Source organism: Schistocerca piceifrons, chromosome 1 (genome assembly GCF_021461385.2).
Source record: "Schistocerca piceifrons isolate TAMUIC-IGC-003096 chromosome 1, iqSchPice1.1, whole genome shotgun sequence".
NCBI lineage: Eukaryota > Metazoa > Arthropoda > Insecta > Orthoptera > Acrididae > Schistocerca > Schistocerca piceifrons.
The window spans coordinates 836,626,926-836,651,679 of record NC_060138.1 but is presented as its reverse complement, the minus strand read 5'-3'; the positions used below and the strand labels follow the sequence as shown (position 1 = coordinate 836,651,679).

The 24,754-nt window shown below is 42.1% G+C and overlaps 1 protein-coding gene across 3 annotated transcripts in view; it reads left to right on the top strand.

Moving 5' to 3' along the window:
• Positions 1-24,754, top strand: part of LOC124714763 (leupaxin) — a 496,191-nt gene that overhangs the window by 184,240 nt on the left and 287,197 nt on the right. The window contains exon 1 of one of the 3 annotated variants that reach the window (XM_047243051.1): positions 7,843-7,864. The exons of the other annotated variants lie outside the window; for them this stretch is intronic. Within the exon in view, the coding sequence (XP_047099007.1) occupies positions 7,858-7,864 (7 nt within the window). The 5' untranslated portion in view covers positions 7,843-7,857. Of the gene's footprint in view, positions 1-7,842; positions 7,865-24,754 lie in introns of those variants that run through there. 3 annotated transcript variants of the gene reach the window in all.

The window sequence follows — 24,754 nt, the reverse complement described above, 5'->3', positions numbered from 1 at the left end:
TTTTCACACGAATCACCTCAGTACAAATGACAGCTCAGAACTTTAATAGTGGCAACTATTTATTTACAGCTCGTACAAAATAGATACGTGTTTCAAAGTTTTACTGACCTTCAAAGTAGTCACCAGCATTGTGTATAACCCGTTGCCAGCGATGTGGAAGTCGTAGGATACTCTTAGCAGAGCCAGTTGTGTTGACAGTGCGAGTGGCGCGGTCTATTAATAGTGGTTACTATTTATTTACAGCCCGTACAAAACAGATACATGTTTCAAAGTTTTACTGACCTTCAAAGTAGTCACCAGCATTGTGTATAACCCGTTGCCAGCGATGTGGAAGTCGTAGGATACTCTTAGCAGAGCCAGTTGTGTTGACAGTGCGAGTGGTGCGGTCTACTGCCCGACGAATTTGTAGCCGTTCCGAAGCGAAAGCCGTGAAGTGTTTCCTTCAATTTAGAAATCGAGTTGAACTCACGAGGGCTTAAATCAGGGTAGTGCAGTAGGTGGAATAGCACTCAGCAGTCCCATCAGTCAAACAAATCAGTAACAGCATGCACTGTACGTGCTTTAGCATTGTCCTGCAAAATGATGGTCAGGTCCTGCAGAAAGTGTCATCACTTCTGTCGCTATGCTGTTCATTTTTGGAACACAACCTGCGACAATGCTGGTGACTACTTTGAAGGTCATTAAAACTTTGAAACGCGTATCTATTTTGAACGAACTGTAAATAAATAATTGCCACTATTAAAGTTCCAACCCTCGTATATCGGTCTATTTACTTACAAGTAACTATTGTCTTGAAATTGTGATATCTGCAAACACTTTTTTTTTTTTTCGAAGAAGTGGAGCTCCTCCGCTCCCGCACTCGGATCGTGGCCTTAACAAAATGTGCTGCTGTCACTTCTGCGAAAGGATTAGCATTTATTGATGGGTCACAGGACGCGGGACTGTGATGTTATCCGTGTGTCTGGGTGCAGTCACCCACTAATACGGTCTCATGTAGGAGGTAAGAGAATGAATGCGGCTTTCGGCAGAGACAAACAAGTAACACGGCAGTCGCCATGGGGAAGGAAACCCGTGCAGTAGTCTTAGCGGGTAGTAGGGCTGTTGGCGGATTTACCCTGGCAGCAGCGATAGTTAATTCCAAGGTGCGAGGATATGTTAACGAGGGTAGGTTACCCCCGTTTCTGGGCGCCGACAATGTCTTCTGCGCCAATGTCAGCGTATTTGTAAGATGCCAACGTCGTCACCTGAGAGGTCAGTTTGATCAAAAACTCGAACGCTCATCGCAGGATTACGTGCGGATTTTGTTTAGGCTTATGTGTGTGTCAGTCTTCCCTGTCGTTGCCAACTTGTGGCATGTATGAGCACAGCTAGCAGTGCCAGTCAGATTTGCTGTGATACAGTGTCTCGCCGATACTGAGTTGTCTTTGTGTTTAGCTTTAACTTGCTATACCCGGTTAAGAATCCCTAAAGAAAAGCGTTTTGGGGCGGTTATGTTTCTGCCTGTGGTTATGATCGTAGTTCACCAGATTTAGGATGAAGGATTTGTTCGAGTGTCTCGAGTTCCTGCACATTCTTGTGGCGAGTTTCTTGAATACCTCCATGAGGGCCTCGAGATGGCATTCATTGTGCATGTCCGCGCTGCGCCAATATCGTGTAGCAGTGCTTATGATTCGTAGGTCTTTGCTCTCTGTGACGTGCAGGCGGCGCAGATGTGTTGGAGCTGCATCACCCCAAAACTGGAGCTGAGTTTGTCATCATTGGCGCCGGCCGGTGTGGCCGTGCGGTTCTAGGCGCTTCAGTCTGGAACCGCGTGACCGCTACGGTCGCAGGTTCGAATCCTGCCTCGGGCATGGATGTGTGTGATGTCCTTAGGTTAGTTTAATTAGTTCTGAGTTCTAGGCGACTGATGACCTCAGAAGTTAAGTCTCATAGTGCTCAGAGCCATTTGAACTCATTGGCCTAAAAAGAGTCACGTGCATGAACCTCGACACAGTCCTATTCAATTTCTTTTGCCTGTTAGGCATTGGATAGAATTGTTTGAACTTTGCGAGTGCATTGACTGTTGTTCTCCCCAAGTCAGTTGCGGATCCATCCAGGCACCGAGGTACTTGACTTCCCTAAGGAATTGCATTGGACGTGTTTGTACTGTCATTTGTCGGCGGTGTTGATGTTTCTGTACGAGTTGCCTCGCATTTGCCGACGACGCCATTTTTCTAGCAGAGGTTCGACACTTCTGAGTGCTGTCTGTAGTAGTGAGTTAATGTCCGATTGTTCCCAGTCTTGCTCCAGGAAGGCGGTGACATCACCGTAGATGGCTACCAAAGTGTTGCACGTCGTTGGGATATCGTCAATGTGAAGGTTAAATAACAGGGGCCCCAATTGTTACCTTGGAGTACTTCGGCTTTTATACATCTTTTTACCTATATTTAAGCATGTTTGTTATTTGAATTGATAGTATTAAGCACGTTATTTTACGTTACGTTTAGCTTCAAGAATAGAAGTACGAAGCAGTGCCGCATTTGGCGGTGGGTATAGTGTGCTTGTAATCTTATTTTCCCCCACTCTGCAAACAGAACGTATGGACCAAATTTATAGTGCCTTGGTAAGCTAGCGGCACTGTAAATATATATTTTTTACATAACTGACCGTTTTTGCACACACATTACACCCAGTTTCTACATTAAATGTGTTTTGAGAGCTATTTGTTCTTTCAGAAGTCATGCTAGGGGTATTGGAAGGAGTGAATTTCTCCTTTTCGTTCTTAACGCATGCTCTAAATCCACTGCCATATCCAATATCTATAACTGTACCCGCATCTGGTAATCTACGACCGGCTCTGTTGTTACATTGATGATAACTGCGGCTGTGGCCACAGCTTCAGTTCTTGGTGCTGTTTCTGTAGGTAGTTACATGTTTTGTCGGGGTCATCGTAGTCTGGCACACTTTCAACATAGTTATAGTGTGTGTCGTAGCAAAAAAAAAATTATATATATATATATATATATATATATATATATATATATATATATATATATATTCAGACTTCAAGAAGAATATAATAATTCCAATCCCAAAGAAAGCAGGTGTTGACAGATGTGAAAATTACCGAACTATCAGCTTAATAAGTCACAGCTGCAAAATACTAACACGAATTCTTTACAGACGAATGGAAAAACTAGTAGAAGCCAACCTCGGGGAAGATCAGTTTGGATTCCGTAGAAACACTGGAACACGTGAGGCAATACTGACCTTACGACTTATCTTAGAAGAAAGATTAAGGAAAGGCAAACCTACGTTTCTAGCATTTGTAGACTTAGAGAAAGCTTTTGACAATGTTGACTGGAATACTCTCTTTCAAATTCTAAAGGTGGCAGGGGTAAAATACAGGGAGCGAAAGGCTATTTACAATTTGTACAGAAAGCAGATGGCAGTTATAAGAGTCGAGGGACATGAAAGGGAAGCAGTGGTTGGGAAGGGAGTAAGACAGGGTTGTAGCCTCTCCCCGATGTTGTTCAATCTGTATATTGAGCAAGCAGTAAAGGAAACAAAAGAAAAATTCGGAGTAGGTATTAAAATTCATGGAGAAGAAATAAAAACTTTGAGGTTCGCCGATGACATTGTAATTCTGTCAGAGACAGCAAAGGACTTGGAAGAGCAGTTGAATGGAATGGACAGTGTCTTGAAAGGAGGATATAAGATGAACATCAACAAAAGCAAAACAAGGATAATGGAATGTAGTCTAATTAAGTCGGGTGATGCTGCGGGAATTAGATTAGGAAATGAGGCACTTAAAGTAGTAAAGGAGTTTTGCTATTTGGGGAGCAAAATAACTGATGATGGTCGAAGTAGAGAGGATATAAAATGTAGGCTGGCAATGGCAAGGAAAGCGTTTCTGAAGAAGAGAAATTTGTTAACATCGAGTATAGATTTAAGTGCGAGGAAGTCATTTCTGAAAGTATTCGTATGGAGTGTAGCCATGTATGGAAGTGAAACATGGACGATAAATAGTTTGGACAAGAAGAGTATAGAAGCTTTCGAAATGTGGTGCTACAGAAGAATGCTGAAGATTAGATGGGTAGATCACATAACTAATGAGGAAGTATTGAATAGGATTGTGGAAAAGAGAAGTTTGTGGCACAACTTGACCAGAAGAAGGGATCGGTTGGTAGGACATGTTCTGAGGCATCAAGGGATCACCAATTTAGTATTGGAGGGCAGCGTGGAGGGTAAAAATCGTAGAGGGAGACCAAGAGATGAATACACTAAGCAGATTCAGAAGGATGTAGGCTGCAGTAGGTACTGGGAGATGAAAAAGCTTGCACAGGATAATATATATATATATATATATATCAAATTTATCACGAATATGCGGAGTCATCCGAATTGTGAATGTTGTTTACATAGCAAAAGAAGGATGTGTAGAGTCCCTCAGCATGGAACTGCAACAGAGGATGCGACTTCCCGGCGGCGTCTGGACTAATCTCATCACTGTTTGTGTTTATACAGCACAGCAGTGACACTTATTGTTGTGTGACGAGCTTAATATTGACCGTTCTGTTTCGAGAATAGGCAATGGTCGATTAGAAGAAATACCGTGGCTTCCCCGTGTAAAAAATGGTTCAAATGGCTCTGAGCACTATGCGACTTAACTTCTGAGGTCATCAGTCGCCTAGAACTTGGAACTAATTAAACCTAACTAACCTTAGGACATGACACATATCCATGCCCGAGGCAGGATTCGAACCTGGGACCGTAGCGGTCGCTCGGCTCCAGACTGTAGCGCCTAGAACCGCACGGCCACTCCGGCCGGCCTTCCCCGTATACAAAACTGTCCCAAGTTCTGGTTATTCCGTAGGTAGTTCCAACTCAGATAGGCTGCCAGCGTTTCTTTGCATATCGTGATTGCTCAGCAGTAATGTAATCACGTTCACTGCTGTTCGCCCAGGCATTTCGTGTGAAACAAAGTCGGTACGATTCCACTGGAGTCTGACGAACAGTGTTGTTATTGGTCACTGTTTTCAGTGTTCATAAAATGGAACTACACGAAGAGATAGCAAGTGAAGGGTCAGTTGGGGACGGTTTCTATACTCGATGTGTTTGAAAATGAGTTACCTACTCGAAACCATCATCCAAAATAAACAGCTTGCTGCTCTCGGTGAATCCGAATGTGAACTAGAGGTCAGTCTTCTATTTACAAGTACAGCGTATTTTAAGTTCGACTTATATGTCTTTTGATTCCAGAGCAAGTTCTTCCAGTTACATCAATTTTTTTTCTGACTTCCTGCAACTCTGTGGTTGTCACTGGGAATAATGATTTATAACTGCTCACATACATATATCCTGTTGCAGTTGTTGCAATTCTGCTGCTTAATTGCTCTAATTTACATCTAAAAACAGTTCAAACAGTAAATCAACATAACACAGAGAAAATGTTCTGCAAAAAGACTTTAAAATCAATTTCGTTTGTTTGTTTTTTGAAACAAGTTTATATGTTTGTGGATACAAATGGTATACAGGTTTTGTGTCTACTTTGTTGCCCATTTTTGATTAATTAATTCCTTGTGTAATGTAAATAATTTGAAAGATGTGTTAATAATGGTTAAGCTTCGCATCAGCTTTCGTTCAACATTATAATTTATTGTATTGCTGTGGAGTAAAAGATTTCTAGTTGAAAGTGTAAAAAGTGTGTCTCATTGGTAAAATACAAGATTGCTAATCCAGAGGTCTCGGATCCCATCGCAGGTCAGGTCTAGGATTTTTTTATCCATCACGTATCACTTCTGTCACCTCTGGCACTGTTTTTTAATGTGAAAAAGGCGTCGTTCCTCCCTGGTTAGTAAGCTACGTGAAACTGTAGGTCTCCCTAACGTAAGTCGGAGGAAGACAGTGTCTTACCGTCTCCAACAGGGCAACACTTGGTGCTTAGTACAACACTGTGGTGTTCAGACCAATCTTCGGGCTAATGATGGCTTTATTTTGTATAGTTTCTTTAAAAAAATATCAAGTATGCATATGTTTTGTAAGTTATTAAAAACAGGCGCTAGGCCGTTCAAGGTGTTGAATAAAATGTATTTTTTTTTTTTTAAATTGATGGTAGCCTTTGTAAAAACGGAGCATTTCGCTTTATTGAAGGTACAGGGAATGAACGGTAGGTGAGGAGAAGTATTGGAGGAATAATGTTTTGGAAAGAATGTGACTGAAGTCTTGGGATCAAGGGCGCCAATCCAAGCTCCAAGCGTGCGGAAGAGGACCGAATGGAGAGGAGGTTGAGGGGGGGGGGGGGGGAAGCATGAGTCCTGATAAGGAGAAGAGTAGTAGTAGTAGTAGTAGTAGTTGTTGTTGTTGTTGTTGTGGTGGTGGTGGTGGTGGTGGTGGTGGTGGTGGTGGTGGTCTTCAGTCCAGAGACGGGTTTGATGCAGCTCTCCATGCTACTCTATCCTGTGCAAGCTTCTTCATCTCCCAGTACCTACTGCAACCTACATCCTTTTGAATCTGCTTAGTGTATTCATCTCTCGGTCTCCCTCTACGATTTTTACTCTCCACGCTGCCGTCCAATACTAAATTGGTGATTCCTTGATGCCTCAGAACATGTCCTACTAACCGATCCCTTCTTCTAGTCAAGTTGTGTCTCAATCCTATTCAATACCTCCTCATTAGTTATGTGATCTACCCATCTAATCTTCAGCATTCTTCTGTAGCACCAAATTTCGAAATCTTCTATTCTCTTCTTGTCTAAACCTGCTGACACTTAAATCTATATTCTATGTTAACAAATTTCTCTTCTTCAGAAACGCTTTCCTTCCCATTGCAAGTCTACATTTTATATATTCTCTACTTCGATCATCATCAGTTATTTTGCTCCCCAAATAGCAAAACTGTTGTACTCCTTTAAGTGTCTCATTTCCTAATCTAATTCCCTCAACATCACCCGACTTAATTCGACTACATTCCATTATCCTCGTTTTGCTTTTGTTGATGTTCATCTTATATCCTCCTTTCAAGACACTATCCATTCCGTTCAACTGCTCTTCCAAGTCCTTTGCTGTCTCTGACAGAATTACAATGTAGTAGTAGTAGTAGTAGTAGGAATAATCCCCTATACCTTTGGAAGGTAGGAGACAAGATACTGGCAGAAGCAAAGCTGTGAGTACCGGGCGTGAGTCGTGCTTCGGTAGCTCAGTTGGTAGAGCACTTGCCCGCGAAAGGCAAAGGTCCCGAGTTCGAGTCTCGGTCGGCCGCACAGTTTTGGTCTGCCAGGAAGTTTCATATCAGCGCACTTTCCGCTGCAGAGTGAAAATCTCATTCTGGATGGATCTCTGCGCGAACTTCATAGTCATATGGGGTGGAGGGGGCGGAGCGATTAACGTTTCGTTGGGAAAGGATGTGGAGTGTGCAGCAATAAGGTCAAGGAAATGTGTTGGTATTAGCGCGGCAGAAAACCCTGATTTCTCTTCTTTCGAATATATGTGGCCGGATTTCCGATGGGACTCGAGTCCATCCCTGTAAGGAAAGTCCTGTACTGCGTTTATTGTCTTTGGAATCTGTCTTCTCCACGGTACGAGAGATGCAATGTTAGAAACCAGCGCTAGTCTGACGCTGTCGCTGTGAATGGAAAAGCGACGTAGGGATGGGGGGCAGGGCGCGCGCCGGGATGAATGGCACCGCACCGCACCGCGCCCCGCCCCGCCCCGCACCGCTGCGCTGCATACCGGCCGCTGCGGCGTGACGCACCCACGCGGGCCGCTCCCAGCCCGGCTGTCAGTGACGTCACGGTCGCGAGCTGCCGCCACGGCGCGCAGTGGGTATATTCTCCGCGGTCCAGAAAGGCGTGCCACTGCCGGCCGGCGAAAACGCACCATGGACGGTAAGTCGCACCGCAGCTGCCAGCGCGTCTGCCGCTCTCGGGTTTTCTGTCGGATTTCGTAGACGCATCAGAAATTAAGTACCGCGACGATGGTTCATTGGAATGTAATTTTTCCGCGTGGACGTCTATAAGTTTGTGGAAAGCTGAGATTCTGTCAGAGAGAGCGCAGTACCTTGCTCTGTACAGAGCAAGGGTTATGCGTCACCCTGTAGTAGGACCATTCTCGTTTGTGTTGTTTATGAAAGACCTAGGAGACGACCATATTCTTTCTGAGACGTTTCGCACATGTCGCGGTTTCTCCGAGAACGCGCCACCTAATAAAAATGCCCCAGAAGCCCCACGTCATAGCATGGTACAACGTTCTACCAACCGTAAACATGTAACAACTGCGTAATCATCGTGGGATTAACGGCTTACTGGGGCATGCAATGGAACAATCGTATGGGACAAAGTTCTTGTTCAAAGTGTAGTGTAAAGCAAGCGGAAAGGTTGCGTTCCGTGGTAAGAAATTAAAACACTGCACTTCGTTTACGAAAATCTTGTTTGGTATTTCGTGGGGTATTGCGATCATGAGGTTGCATTAATTGTGTATGAGGAAAATAGACAGTTTAACGCTTCGCGCATCGTTACCGGATTACTTATTTCTAGAAGAGTGGCAAAAGTGACGAATAAGGTCAGAAAATATGCCGCTCATAGCTAGACGCCAATCTTTTCAGTAAAATAGTCATTTCTTGGATACATACTCGAAAAAGGATGGAATTTCTGTCCATTAGGAGAACGCCCAGAACTGCTTTTCATGTGGATAGAATGGGTGACAGGCGAATCTAAAAATGGTCCCACGAACGTGTAAGTATTGAAGATAATATTAGGTTATCTACAGCTCTTCTGCCCGTTTCTCATCGATGAATGGAACCAGAAGTAGTCTCTGTAGCATAACACTGTGAAACGGTTTTACTGAGCGGTTTCCGTCAGTGGACGAGGTTTAGGTTCCGTACAGTGTAAATCAAATTTTATTTTTTCATTTTGCGATAAGCATACAGTTTTTCAATTCGTCGTACGCAGTATACCATTTACCTTTCTTTGACGCAATACTATCGTTAGCTTCAAAAAACTCTGTTTTTTATATTTGTGTATGATATATTACACTCTTTTATGACTTTCCCTTTCCTGTTCTAGAATCACGGTGTCGTCGTATCCTAAGTACACCGGGATATGACCCACGCTTTGCGAAACCTGCGGTCAGTTACTCCGACTAGATTGTGCAGTGTCTCGGGTCTCGTTCGCATTCGGCAGGAGCGTATTAATTTCACCAAATGCCGGAATGGTTCCTTTGACAATCCGATGCCAATTTCCAACCACGACGTATTCAATGACGAGCTTCTGTTAAGGCGAATGATTAACCGAGTTCTGCTGATAGTGCAGAAAACGAGATGAGGGAAAAATTTCTACTTCTGCGTTCGCAAGCCACCGTTCAGTTTCTGGCGGAGGGTAGTTTACCAGTATCATCCCCAATCCCCCTACTACCTACTCAGTTCGCGTATGCTACACTGGAAGAAAGACTGTAGACAGGCTTTTGTATGAGCCCAAATTTCTCTAATTTTGCCGTCGTGGTCATGGCGCGAAATGTGTGTCGTACGTGTCGGCATGCTTCTTGACTCATTCTGGAACGTGGGCTCTCGGAATCCTGTGAGTAAGGTGTTCCGCGATGGACAAGGTCTAGTAGCGTCTCCTGCTGCAGTTCGTTGAACATTTTGTGCATTTCTGTGACTTTCTCACGCCAGCTGAACAAATTCGTCACTAATCGTGCGGATATTCATTACTGTATTAACTATCGTGTATAGCTAGCTAATGATTACGAATATTGCAGTTGTGCTGTGGCGCTGACAAATATCAGAAGTCTCTTACAAACTTTAACCCTTTCAGACCTGAATTTTTTCTGCGGAAGGAAAATTTTTCTTTATGATTTAGTGTTCTTAGGTAATTTTTTAATGATTTTAGATGCATGATTTACACAAATATGTTGTTGTTGTTATGGTCTTCAGTCCTGAGACTGGTTTCATGCTGCTCTCCATGCTACGCTATCCTGTGCAAGCTTCTTCATCTCCCAGTACCTACTGCAGCCTACATCCTTCTGAATCTGCTTAGTGTATTCATCTCTTGGTCTCGCTCTACGATTTTTACCCTCCACGCTGCCCTCCAGTACTAAATTGGTGATCCCTTGATGCCTCAGACCATGTCCTACCAACCGATCCCTTCTTCTAGTCAAGTTGTGCCACAAACTCCTCTTCTCCCCAATTCTATTCAATACCTCATCATTAGTTATGTGATCTACCCATCTAATCTTCAGCATTCTTCTGTAGCACCACATTTCCAAAGCTTCTACTCTCTTCTTGTCTAAACTATATATCGTCCATGTTTCACTTCCATACATGGCTACACTCCATACAAATACTTTCAAAAACGACTTCTTGACACTTAAATCAATACTCGATGTTAACAAATTTCTCTTCTTCAGAAACGCTTTCCTTGCCACTGCCAGTCTACATTTTATATCCTCTCTACTTCGACCATCATCAGTTATTTTGCTCCCCAAATAGCAAAACTCCTTTACTACTTTAAGTGTCTCATTTCGTAATGTAATTCCCTCAGCATCACCCAACTTAATTCGACTACATTCCATTATCCTCGTTTTGCTTTTGTTGATGTTCATCTTATACCCTCCTTTCAAGACACTGTCCATTCCGTTCAACTGCTCTTCCAAGTCCTTTGCTGTCTCTGACAGAATTACAATGTCATCGGCGAACCTCAAAGTTATTATTTCTTCTCCATGGATTTTAATACGTACTCCTAACTTTTCTTTTGTTTCCTTTACTGCTTGCTCAATATACAGATTGAATAACATCGGGGAGAGGCTACAAACCTGTCTCACTCCCTACCCAACCACTGCTTCCCTTTCATGTCCCTCGACTCTTATAACTGCCATCTGATTTCTGTACAAATTGTAAATAGCCTTTCGCTCCCTGTATTTTACCCCTGCCACCTTCAGAATTTGAAATAGAGCATTCTAGTCAACATTGTCAAAAGCTTTCTCTGAGTCTACAAATGCTAGAAACGTAGGTTTGCCTTTCTTTAATCTTTCTTGTAAGGTAAGTCGTAATGCCAGTATTGCTTCACGTGTTCCAACACTTCTACTGAATCCAAACTGATCTTTCCCGAGGTCGGCTTCTACCAGTTTTTCCATTCGTCTGTAAAGAATTTCGCGTTAGTGTTTTGCAGCTTTGACTTATTAAACTGATAGTTCGGTAATATTCACATCTGTCAACACTTGCTTTCTTTGGGATTGGAATTATTATATTCTTCTTGAAGTCTGAGGGAATTTCGCCTGTCTCATACATCTTGCTCACCAGATGGTAGAGATTTGTCAGGACTGGCTCTCCCAAGGCTGTCAGTAGTTCTAATGGAATGTTGTCTACTCCCGGGGCCTTGTTTCGACTTAGGCCTTTCAGTGCTCTGTCAAACTCTTCACGCAGTATCATATCTCCCATTTCATCTTCATCTACCTCCTCTTCCATTTCCATAATATTGTCCTCAAGAACATCGACCCAGTATAGACCGTCTATATACTCCATACACCTTTCTGCTTTCCCTTCTTTGCTTAGAACTGGGTTTCTATCTGAGCTATTGATATTCGTGCAAGTGGTTCTCTTTTCTCCAAAGGTCTCTTTAATTTTCCTGTAGGCAGTATCTATCTTACCCCTCGTGAGATAACCCTCTACATCCTTACATTTGTCCTGTAGCAATCCCTGCTTAGCCATTTTGCACTTCCTGTCGATCTCATTTTTGAGACGTTTGTATTCCTTTTTGCCTGCTTCACTTACTGCATTTTTGTATTTTCTCCATTCATCAATTAAATTCAGTATCTCTTCTGTTACCCAAGGATGCACCCGTTTTCAATACATACTTTGAACATTTGGCTTCTTTTTATGGACGAAAATATGAAATTTTGAAATATTCACTGTTGTAATAAATAAACTGATAATTCAATAATTACCAAGGAGAATAACTATAAAAATTTTCAATTATACAGTGGAGTATAACAAACAGCTTCCTTGAATTCTGTTGGTCACACTAGCTGTTGCGCACTGCTGCATTCACTTGCTGATGTTTTTACAGTGATGCCCAATAGGTGGGAGTACTTTTGCATCACTAAAAGAATGAACATTCACAGACGTGTACTTGAGATTTCCATTGAGGAAAAATATAATACACACTAAATATTAATGTGCACAATTGTAGTCAGATAGTCCGAAGGGTTAAGTTTCAGTATCATTTCTGCCGATGTTCCTCATATGTATCCCCTTACTTCTCCCGTCTTTGTGTTTAAACCATGTGTCCTGTTTTGTTTAATGGGATTTCTTATTTCATAAGTACCATGTATTTCTTGTTATTAATTGTGTAAACTCATCTTTTTTCTTTTGCGTAAGGCTAATTAACTAATTAATTAATTTACGAAGTTTTTTACACTTTTGTACTTTCACACTGAAAGGTATTATCTTACTCGTCCGTTCTTTCTCTGAGTTATATTATTCCTGTTCTCAACTTCTCTATCATGTTCTGCAGGGTGTCCCGGTAGGATTAGTCAGTATTCAGTGATATGACAGGAACGATCATTCAAAGCGAAAGAGTCTTGTACATGTGGGCTCTAAAATGCATACCTCAAGAGCTGTGAGCTCTTGTTCCACTTCGATAATGTGAAACGAATCTCTTCCACTTCAGGCCCTTAGCTTTCAATATTTTTTAGATGGTACTATTGACTAAAACAAGAAAAAAAGTCCAGTAAAAATGGGCTCAGAAGTGCATACCTGAAGAGATGTCAGCACTTGTTCATCTCGCTACTGTGAAACACTTCTCTTCTATTGAACAAGTCCTCATAGTTTTTAAGGTATGCATTTTACAGCCCAAGTTTAGTACATAATTTTCTCTTGTTTTGTTCCATAGCGCCTCCTCCGAAAATATGAAAAGCATAGAGCTTGCAGGAGAAGAGATGGGTTACGCAGCATCAAAAATGAACAAGTGCTCGTAGCTCTTAAGGTATGCAATTTAGATCCCCTGTTTGCTAGACATATTCGCTTCGAATGATCGTGTCTGTCACATCCCTCAATACTGACTATTTCTCGTGAGACGTCCTGTATCTTTTGATCTCGTTATACGCTGGAAAAACTGCATTTGGCGTGTGGCTGATGTCAGAAATAGGAAAGATCAAAAAAGAAAAGAAAAGATCGGTTTTTAACAGGTCTGTATCTTATATTTTCAGCAGTTCTATTCGTTTTTAGTTTTGAAGCGTCAGGAACAGCAAGGTTGTGTGGAGGCTAAGAGATTCTGGACTGGAATTCCAATCTACATCTATACTTCGCAGATCACTATGAAGTGTTTGGCAGGGGACACTTCTCACTGTTAACACATACGGTTTTTTCCATTTCCATTAGCGTATGGAACGCGGCAAGAGGAATTGCTTAAAAGCCTTTGTGCACGTCTTCTGGCACCATACTGGAGCGGTGCTTGGGGGATGTAGTGTATTTCTAGAGTCCTCGCTAAATAATTGGCGTCTGTCTTCCAAGAGTCTGCAAATTCGGGGTTTTAAGGAGCGTTTACCTGACGCTCTCCCATGAGTCAAACAAATCTGTGACAATTCCTTCTGTCCTCCTTTGTATACGTTTGCTTTCTGGAAAAGTGGGGTTTAAATCCCCATTCTGCCACCCAGATTTAGGTTATTTGTGGTTCCACTGAACCACTTAATGTGATTGCCAGGGTGGTTTGTTTGGGAAGAACATGACCGATTTCCTTACCCACCCTTGTTGTCCATTGTGCTCCGGCTCCACGCATCTTTTTTTCCGACAACGTATTAGATTGGACTTATCTCTACACCTACGTATTTACTGCTTAAGTCACCGAAAAATGCATGGCCGGAGCGTACTATGGTAGCCGCCTTCCCGTTCATTCATGAATAAAGCGAGGGGAAAATTTCTGGTTGTACACCTCTGTACGAGGCGTAATCTCTTTCATTATTCTCAAGATCTCTACGAGAAATGAAAGATGACTGTAGTGGAGTTACTCCACAGTCATCTTCGAATACTGTATCTCGAATTTTACCGTATAGGGTATCTAGAGAAATGCGTCCCCTTTCTTTCAGAGATTCCTGTTGAAGTTCCCCTGGCATCATGGGTTATATTTTTGTATGGCTATGCCGACCTGTTGCAATCCTGGCAGCGCGCCCTCCTTCGATTTCTGTTATTCCTTACTTGAGAAGGTATCCAACGAGTGGAGCAATATTCTAGAATTCGCCACTCATGCGTCTCCTTTGTGATTTCCTTCGCGATGCACCCAGTTTTCCTAAATCCCTTCCACCAAATCTAAATCTTTTATTTGGGACATTGCGACGATTTAAATGTTTTATTTGATGTATTACGACTGATTTCAGGCCGTCTTTGCATTTCCCGCCGCATAGTAGCATTACCTCCAGGTATTTAAATGACGAGACACACTGCAGAAGTTCACCGGCAAACTTGTAATCTTGTCTTCAGATATTACAGTGTTCTTCACTTGATTGTGGACATTACCTTTGGGTTATCCATTTTTCAAGAGAACAGACAGCCAAAACACGAAATGGAAATAGTCTAAGCCGTTCTGCATTCTATCACAATCGCCATGCGGCGGTACCTTCATGTATGCAACAGCATTGCCTGCGAACAATCCGAGAGTGCTGTGTTAGCCATACTGATAAATTACTCTTATATAAGTATCAGTCAAATAAAAACAAAACAAATGGAAAAAGTAAGTAAGCTGTTTATTATTTCAAAAGTAATCCCCATAACCGTTAACAGATGTATCGCACTGTGAGACAAGACGGTCACTGCCTTCATGGAAAAATGTTTGCGGTTGCCTACGGAACCATGACTGTACCCAGACTAGCACCTCTTCGAAACAGTTAGACGGCCACGAATGTCATTGTTCAGGACCCCCAAAATAAGGAAGTCATACGGGGAGAGATCGGGGTTGTGTGGAGGTGTATAAGGACTTCCCAGCGAAACTTCTGCAGGGTGGTCGAAACAACCTTGGCAACGTGTGGGCTGGCATTGTCCTGCAAGAGAATGATACCGTCCGCGAACATTCCTGGGCGTTTCGACTTGATGGCGCGCGCAGAAGTACGTGAACACTTTGCAGAAATTGAAGAGGAATATCAAGTCCAAACGCCCGTGGATGCTGACGGACGGCAACATTATGTTGCAGTACAATGCCCACCCCCTTGTTGCTTTCCGCACAGTGCCGACATCTGCCGATGCGATTTCCATATTTTTGGAGCTCAGAAGAAGAACATTCGTGGCCGTCGGTTAGCTTTGGACGAAGAAGTGCACACCTGAGTACAATCATCATCCCGTAGGCAACCGCAGATATTTTTCCATGACGTTATTGACAGTGGGATGAGCGTACTAGCAGTTACGGCGATTACTTTTAAAATAATACACAGTTTACTTACTTTTTTCCATCTGTCTCGTTTTCATTTTATTGTCCGTTATACAGTCAGTTCTGTCATCAGAAGTTCTTTGAGCCAGTCACAACCATACAGAATTACGTCTCAGACATGTATCTTTGTTGTCAGTCGACGATATAGACGAGGGATGACATAGTGACTATGAAAGTGACAGTGGAAATGTAAATGAAAGTTTGGCGTCATTGGCCGGGAGGCCCCTTGTGGCGCAGGTCCGGCCGCCTTGGTGCAGTCTTATGACATTCGACGCCACATTGGGCGACCTGCACGCCGGGTGGGGATGGAATGATGAGGAAGACAGCACAACACCCAGTCCCTGAGCGGAGCAAATCCCCGACCCAGCCGGGAATCGAACCGGAACCAAATAAAATTTATAGGCGTAAATGACATCGTCACATTCAATAAAATGATGATAAACTGGTGAACACTGATGATCCGTAACGTCGGGTAGTCGCTGGCGTACTGTCTTAAAACTATTGTGGAGACACGTGCCAACATCTAGCGGTCACGCCTCCTCAGCTGCCTCCACCATAGTTGTAAGACAGTACGCCAGCGACTACCCGATGTTACAGATCATCAGTGTTCACCATTTTATGATTATTTTATTGAATGTGACGATGTAAAGAGATACTGGACTACTGTTCTTTTGAGTGACAACCAAGCTCGTAAGATTGGACGACTCTCACAGTCTACCATATACTACGACCCAGTTGGCTACGACCAGTGATAACAAATTGTCAATAGCAGCACGCAAGGGAAGAGCCACGGACGTAGTAAGTGCACTTTAACCGATAAAAGAATTAGCGTTGCTGTAATACAGCCAGATTGTTTATGAGGTGCAGTTGTGAATGTACAGGTCTTGGTGGGATGAACTGCGCGCCCGTGCCTGCTTTGCGCTGCAACTCCTGCTGTACGATCTAAGGTGGTAGAGTCAGAGCCACAGCTGTTACTGACCCCCCTCGATAGAGCCAGCAATTTAACAGTGTGTCAAGCAACAAATAACCACAAAATTTGTGAATATGAATATTAAGCTGGTTACACCAGGTGCTAAACAAGTGACAAGGTACAGTGAAATTACATGGATCAGGTATGGAATTAGAGCCGTGTTTAAACATAATATGTGGCTCAACCGCCAGTTGTGTCTGAGATTCCTACAGCTAACTAAAACTTTCTCTCCAATGCAGTGAGACGTAATAGGATTGTCAACGATTAAGCACATGTTGCAAATAAAGAAGTTAGAGAGAAGTCTATAAAGAACATAAATGATCTCGTAGTTCACAATCGAATGAAACGAATTCACAAGGATGACCAAATGCTGAACAATAACTTCATACTTTCAACGTGTAGAAAATCTGAGACACAAACAGTTCACAAAGGCAGAGCAGTACCTTATGAATAAAGGCGTAACATTTAACCTTCTTTCCAAACTACAAAGTAGTATCATTAAAAATCTTATATTTAACAGAAAAAGAACCTTCGACATGACACAACTCCCCAGTGTAGATCAAAACAGAATTACTTCTGAAATCTCCAAAATCATTTCTGAACAAATGAAGCGTGGCAACAAAGACAATCACAGCAGGAAATTACCAATATACACTGTGAAATATTAACAAGAAATTAAAAGCAAATGGTGCAATAGGACTAAAACTGACAAAGGCAACACATTAATTGTAATAAAAACTGGGGAGTTTAAAAAGAAAGTTTTTTTTTAAGGAACAATGAAACTAAGCAAAAACATAATCTTACAAACAAATTTAATGCACAAATCAGGGAAGCCCTTTAAAACACAGTTTGTCCTTCATAGATAAAGAAGGAAGAGTATGCATGATTACAAAACCCAGAGCGCAAACATTACATGCACAACCAAAGATTCATAAAAAAATGCCTATCCGACATACTACTAATAGTATTGACAGCTCCTCCTACATTTAATGCAAAAAACTCAATCATTTACTCAACACATTCTATATGTACGAGAAAAAATACACAATAAAGAATATGCTATAATTAGCTGAACATATCACAAATACTAGTAGTAAAAACAGCAAACTTGTTTCTTTTGATATTACTATTTTTATACAAATATTGATATTAAATAAACTACGGATATAATTGAAAATAATTCAATCAAACATAAAAAATTATGTCGTCGTGAAATCTCTGATCTTATTTAGCAACTTACTGCTTCTTTTGACTACTTCAGCTTTCGGAATGATATATACACGTAACTGTACAGTTCGACCGTGGGGAGCTACATCATGGCGGGAACCATGGCTGACGTATTCATTAACTGAATTTTCACATTACGAGAGTATTGAAGGGCGATCTGTTTTTAAGTGGAATAACACGGTTTAGTATGTGTGCAGCATATGTAAACAGATTTGCTTTGTGTACTATATTTGTATCGTATAACAAGCATCTGTGAGCTATAGGTATGGCCTTTTGGACAAGGTGCCGTGTGCTTTTAATTATTTTAGCGATGACAAACGTTTATAATATGCTGAGTTTTATCCACATGACATCTTGTGCTTGAGGTTCAGCATAAAATGAATGTATTTTACTACAGAAAAATGTTTAAGATACTTAAATGTACAGGTCCACTTCCGATTTTTTTATAATACCAAACTAAAACTTTTATACCAAATGTTACAGCTTAACTTATGAGAAATATTCCATGTATTGGATTTTCTCACAGATCTGAAAAGACAGCTGTTGTTGTTGTGGTCTTCAGTCCTGAGACTGGTTTGATGCAGCTGTCCATGCTACTCTGTCCTGTGCAAGCTTCTTCATCTCCCAGTACCTACTGCAGCCTACATCCTTCTGAATCTGTTTAGTGTATTCATCTCTTGGTCTCCCTCTGCGATTTTTACCCTCCACGCTGCCCTCCAATACTAAATTGGTGATCCCTCGATGTCTCAGAACATGTCCTACCAACCGACCCCTTCTTCTAGTCAAGTTGTGCCACAAGCTCCTCTTCTCCCCAATTCTATTCAGTACCTCCTCATTAGATATGTGATCTACCCATCTAATCTTCAGCATTCTTCTGTAGCACCGCATTTCGAAAGCTTCTACTCTCTTCTTGTCTAAACTACACTCCTGGAAATGGAAAAAAGAACGCATTGACACCGGTGTGTCAGACCCACCATACTTGCTCCGGACACTGCGAGAGGGCTGTACAAGCAATGATCACACGCACGGCACAGCGGACACACCAGGAACCGCGGTGTTGGCCGTCGAATGGCGCTAGCTGCGCAGCATTTGTGCACCGCCGCCGTCAGTGTCAGCCAGTTTGCCGTGGCATACGGAGCTCCATCGCAGTCTTTAACACTGGTAGCATGCCGCGACAGCGTGGACGTGAACCGTATGTGCAGTTGACGGACTTTGAGCGAGGGCGTATAGTGGGCATGCGGGAGGCCGGGTGGACGTACCGCCGAACTGCTCAACACGTGGGGCGTGAGGTCTCCACAGTACATCGATGTTGTCGCCAGTGGTCGGCGGAAGGTGCACGTGCCCGTCGACCTGGGACCGGACCGCAGCGACGCACGGATGCACGCCAAGACCGTAGGATCCTACGCAGTGCCGTAAGGGACCGCACCGCCACTTCGCAGCAAATTAGGGACACTGTTGCTCCTGGGGTATCGGCGAGGACCATTCGCAACCGTCTCCATGAAGCTGGGCTACGGTCCCGCACACCGTTAGGCCGTCTTCCGCTCACGCCCCAACATCGTGCAGCCCGCCTCCAGTGGTGTCGCGACAGGCGTGAATGGAGGGACGAATGGAGACGTGTCGTCTTCAGCGATGAGAGTCGCTTCTGCCTTGGTGCCAATGATGGTCGTATGCGTGTTTGGCGCCGTGCAGGTGAGCGCCACAATCAGGACTGCATACGACCGAGGCACACAGGGCCAACACCCAGCATCATGGTGTGGGGAGCGATCTCCTACACTGGCCGTACACCACTGGTGATCGTCGAGGGGACACTGAATAGTGCACGGTACATCCAAACCGTCATCGAACCCATCGTTGTACCATTCCTAGACCGGCAAGGGAACTTGCTGTTCCAACAGGACAATGCACGTCCGCATGTATTCCGTGCCACCCAACGTGCTCTAGAAGGTGTAAGTCAACTACCCTGGTCAGCAAGATCTCCGGATCTGTCCCCCATTGAGCATGTTTGGGACTGGATGAAGCGTCGTCTCACGCGGTCTGCACGTCCAGCACGAACGCTGGTCCAACTGGGGCGCCAGGTGGAAATGGCATGGCAAGCCGTTCCACAGGACTACATCCAGCATCTCTACGATCGTCTCCATGGGAGACTAGCAGGCTGCATTGCTGCGAAAGGTGGATATACACTGTACTAGTGCCGACATTGTGCATGCTCTGTTGCCTGTGTCTATGTGCCTGTGGTTCTGTCAGTGTGATCATGTGATGTATCTGACCCCAGGAATGTGTCAATAAAGTTTCCCCTTCCTGGGACAATGAATTCATGGTGTTCTTATTTCAATTTCCAGGAGTGTATTTATGGTCCATGTTTCACTTCCATACATGGGTACACTCCATACAAATACTTTCAGAAACGACTCCCTGACGCTTAAATCTACACTCGATGTTAACAAATTATTCTTCTTCAGAAACGCTTTCCTTGCCATTGCCAGTCTACATTTTATATCCTCTCTACTTCGACCATCATCAGTTATTTTGCTCCCCAAATAGCAAAACTTCTTTACTACTTTAAGTGTCTCATTTCCTAATCTAATTCCCTCAGCATCACCCGACTTAATTAGACTACATTCCATTATTCTTGTTTTGTTTTTGTTGATGTTCACCTTATATCCTCCTTTCAAGACACTGTCCATTCCGTTCAACTGCTCTTCCAAGTCCTTTGCTGTCTCTGACAGAATTACAATGTCATCGGCGAACCTCAAAGTTTTTATTTGTTCTCCATGGATTTTAATTCCTAATCCGAACTTTTCTTTTGTTTCCTTTATTGCTTGCTCAATATACAGATTGAATAACATCGGGGATAGGCTACAACCCTGTCTCACTCCCTTCCCAACCACTACTTCCCTTTCATGTCCCTCGACTCTTATAACTGCCATCTGCTTTCTGTAAAAATTGTAAATAGCATTTCGCTCCCTGTATTTTACCCCTGCCACCTTCAGAATTTGGAAGAGAGTATTCCAATCAACATTGTCAAAAGCTTTCTCTAAGTCTACAAGTGCTAGAAACGTAGGTTTGCCTTTCCTTAATCTTTCTTCTAAGATAAGTCGTAGGGTCAGTATTGCCTCACGTGTTCCAACATTTCTACGGAATCCAAACTGATCTTTCCCGAGGTCGGCTTCTATCAGTTTTTCCATTCGTCTGTAAAGAATTTGCGTTAGTATTTTGCAGCCGTGACTTATTAAACTGATAGTTCGGTAATTTTCACATCTGTCAACACCTGCTTTCTTTGGGATTGGAATTATTATATTCTGCTTGAAGTCTGAGGGAATTTCGCCTGTCTCATACATCTTGCTCACCAGATGGTAGAGTTTTGTCAGGACTGGCTCTCCCAGGGCCGTCAGTAGTTCTAATGGAATGTTGTCTACTCCCGGGGCCTTGTTTCGACTCAGGTCTTTCAGTGCTCTGTCAAACTCTTCACGCAGCATCGTATCTCCCATTTCATCTTCATCTACATCCTCTTCCATTTGCCGGCCGCGGTGGTCTAGCGGTTCTAGGCGCTCAGTCTGGAACCGCGCGACTTCTACGGTCTCAGGTTCGAATCCTTCCTCGGGCATGGATGTGTGTGATGTCCTTAGGTTAGTAAGGTTTAAGTAGTTCTAAGTTCTAGGGGACTGATGACCACAGATGTTAAGTCCCATAGTGCTCAGAGCCATTTGAATCTCTTCCATTTCCATAATATTGTCCTCAAGTACATCGCCCTTGTATAGACCCTCTATATACTCCTTCGACCTTTCTGCTTTCCCTTCTTTGCTTAGAACTGGGTTTCCATCTGAGCTCTTGATATTCATACAAGTCGTTCTCCTTTCTCCAAAGGTCTCTTTAATTTTCCTATACGCAGTATCTATCTTACTCCTACTGATATATGCCTCTGCATCCTTTTATTTGTCTTCTAGCCATCCCTGCTTATCCATTTTGCACTTCCTGTCGATCTCATTTTTGAGACGTTTGTATTCCTTTTTGCCTGCTTCATTTACTGCATTTTAATATTTTCTCCTTTCATCAATTAAAATCAAAGACAGCAAAGACTGTTAAAATTGGCTGTTTTGAATTAAAAAAAAGTGTTATCTTGGCCTTTGAAGGGTTTGTAACAAGTATTCATTAGCCATACTGAAGAAAATTTTTTGAGTGATTCAGACAGACAGCTTAGTCGTCTTGAATAGTACATTGCTAATGGGTCAATACATGGGTACGGATATAACATTTGTATAATTGACAAAGAAGTAGTAACATGAAAACGGTGGTGTCGCAGACGTAACAACCCTTCACTTTTCATGGAATTACCCTAATGCACAATAAGGTCAAATTCGCCAGTAAAGTCTAAGTGAATAACAATAGTAACTTTTTGGATGTTATAATAAAGAAAAGCTGAATACTTTGAAAATCTATTATATTGTGAGGAGCCTAATGACAGGTTACAGTTTCAAAAACTACAACATCAAAATCCACCGTCGGAACCACCTACAGTAGAAGAAATAGAAAAGATTATCAAAGCATTGAAGAATAACAAAGCACCAGGTGAGGATGGGATAGTGGCAGAAATGTGGAAACTAGGGGGCTTATCCGCATGTCAGAAAATTCACAAAGTAATTAAAGACATTTGGACAAAAGGAATCATACCCAGTGACTGGAAACAAGCATTGATCCACCCTCTCCATAAAAAAGGAAATAAAACAGACACCAACAACTACAGGGGCATATCCTTGTTACCAGTGACATACAAAATACTTTCTAAAGCACTTTTAAACAGAATAGAGGAACAAGCAGGACCTAATATAGGAGATTATCAAGCAGGATTTAGAAAAGGTAGATCATGTGCAGAACAGATTCTTAATTTAAAAACAATTTTGAGAGTGAGAGCTATACAAAATAAAAATACAGTAGTCACTTTCGTAGACTTCAAGAAGGCCTACGACTCTGTTGACAGACAAACACTATTCCACATACTTTATGAATCAGGGATAGATGAAAACACCAGAAGACTTGTTGAACAAACGCTCACAGATACAACATCAAGAATTAAGTTTCAATGCGAAATTTCTGAACCATTCAAAATCAAAACAGGAGTTCGACAAGGTGACGGACTGTCCCCAATTCTCTTTAACTTGGTTTTAGATAAAGTAGTAAAAACATGGGAAAACACATTAAAAAAATAGAGGCACAAAGGGTATAAGCATGGGCCAAGGAAAGAACAAATTTGAAGTAAAATGTTTAGCCGTTGCGGATGATATGGCATTGATAGCTGAAAACCGAACAGACGCAACAGTTATGCTTGATATGTTACACGAGATTGCTGAAAAGACTGGGGTAAAAATATCCTACGAAAAAACCGAGTATATAGAACACAAACATAATACAGAAAAGTTTATGAAAACAAAGTATGGAAAAATTAAAAGAGTTGATAGATTCAAATACCTGGGGGAGTGGATCCAAGCCAATGGACTGGATAACACAACAAATAAAGAAAGAATAAAAAAGTTGGATTTTGCATATAAATTAACACAAAACTACTACAATAAGAAATCAATATCCATACAAGCAAAGATTAAACATTATAATTCAGTTATTAGGACACAAGCAACATATGGATCAGAGTGCCTAACATTGAATAAGAAAGGCGAATTAAGAGACCTAGAAAAAAGAGAGAGAAAAATATTAAGAAAAATTCTAGGTCCTGAGAAAAACAAGGAAAATAGGTGGATTAAAAGGAGAAATGAAGACCTATACAAAAATACAGAAAAGATCACAGATACAATGAGGAAGAGACGGCTAAAATTTTATGGACATTTAAAAAGAATGGAAGAAACACGGATTACAAAGAAAATTTTTAATTACGTTAGTAAGCTGAAAAACACTGTAGGATGGATAGAAGCAGTAAAGAAAGACGCCAACAAAATAGGTGTTACAGAAGAAATAATACGTGACAGGAATAACTTTAGGCTACTTATAGAAAACGCAAACTATGAAGAAGATGCGCCAAAACCTCGACCCAAGAGAGTGTGGACAGATGAGCAGAGGCGAGCAGTTGGCGAGAAAATGAAGAAGTACCGGGAAGAACGAAAGAAAAAGAAACACCATAAGTCTTAAGTTGTATGCGGTCCATAGCTGGCCAGATTCATAATAAAAAAAATAAATAAAGAAAGAAAAAGGATTTAATGCACAAATCACGAAATTTTCTGGAAACCAAAAGCTACAGACACATTAATCAGTGTTGAACTCTGCACCTAGTAATCCATAAAAACCGTACTTTTACACATTGATATCGACATGATAAAGTTGCAGCTTGCTGAATACTAGATTAACAAAGAAATTGTAAAATTTAGCCAAAGTCGACGATTTTGAAGCACAAATGTTTAAGAATTGTATAAACAAATATTTAAAATTAAGAAAAAGTCCACCACCAATTATGTTTCTCTAGAAAGAGGGTTGGCTAAGCAAAGGACCAATCTCACATTTCTTCCGTATCAAGGGAAGCATTTTAAGCAAACTTTTAAACATATAAAAATAAAAATTGTATTTCGCATCAAGTGCAGTATTAAAAGAACTGTAAGACACACCTCATATAGAACAGAACCAGGCATTAAATCAGGAGTATGTAAAATTAGATGTTATGATTGTGACGTGATAGTCAGAGTGTCCCAGAAAGTACAACTTCAGTGTCTTGGAATTCGACTTTTAATTAACTTCCATTGAAGAAAAAAGAATAGTGTCTCATGTGCCAACTCAAAAAGTTTTATTCTGGTTTTCCAACCAAGTTGTACATGTGCTTTCTACGTAAACAGCTTTTGCAGTACCTGATGCACTGTGGTACGAGGGATTCACTGTTCTTTTGATGCCCTACGGACAGACTTCTATGGCGAATGCTGGAAAACTGTTGGAATTGTCTCTGTATCTTCTTCTCCTTGGCCTGCCTGCATAGCGCCTCAAATCCACACTCCATGTTGCATGAAGTTCCTCTACCATCTTCTTATGGATAGCCGAGAGGGTGGTGGTTTTGTGCATTGCATTCTGAAAGTTCTTTTAACTGGAGTGTCTGACTGCGTGCCAACAAACTAAACGACACACTGTGGCTATTTCTGTGCTGAATCACTTCTGCGATTTATTTATGATGCTCCTACCACCCT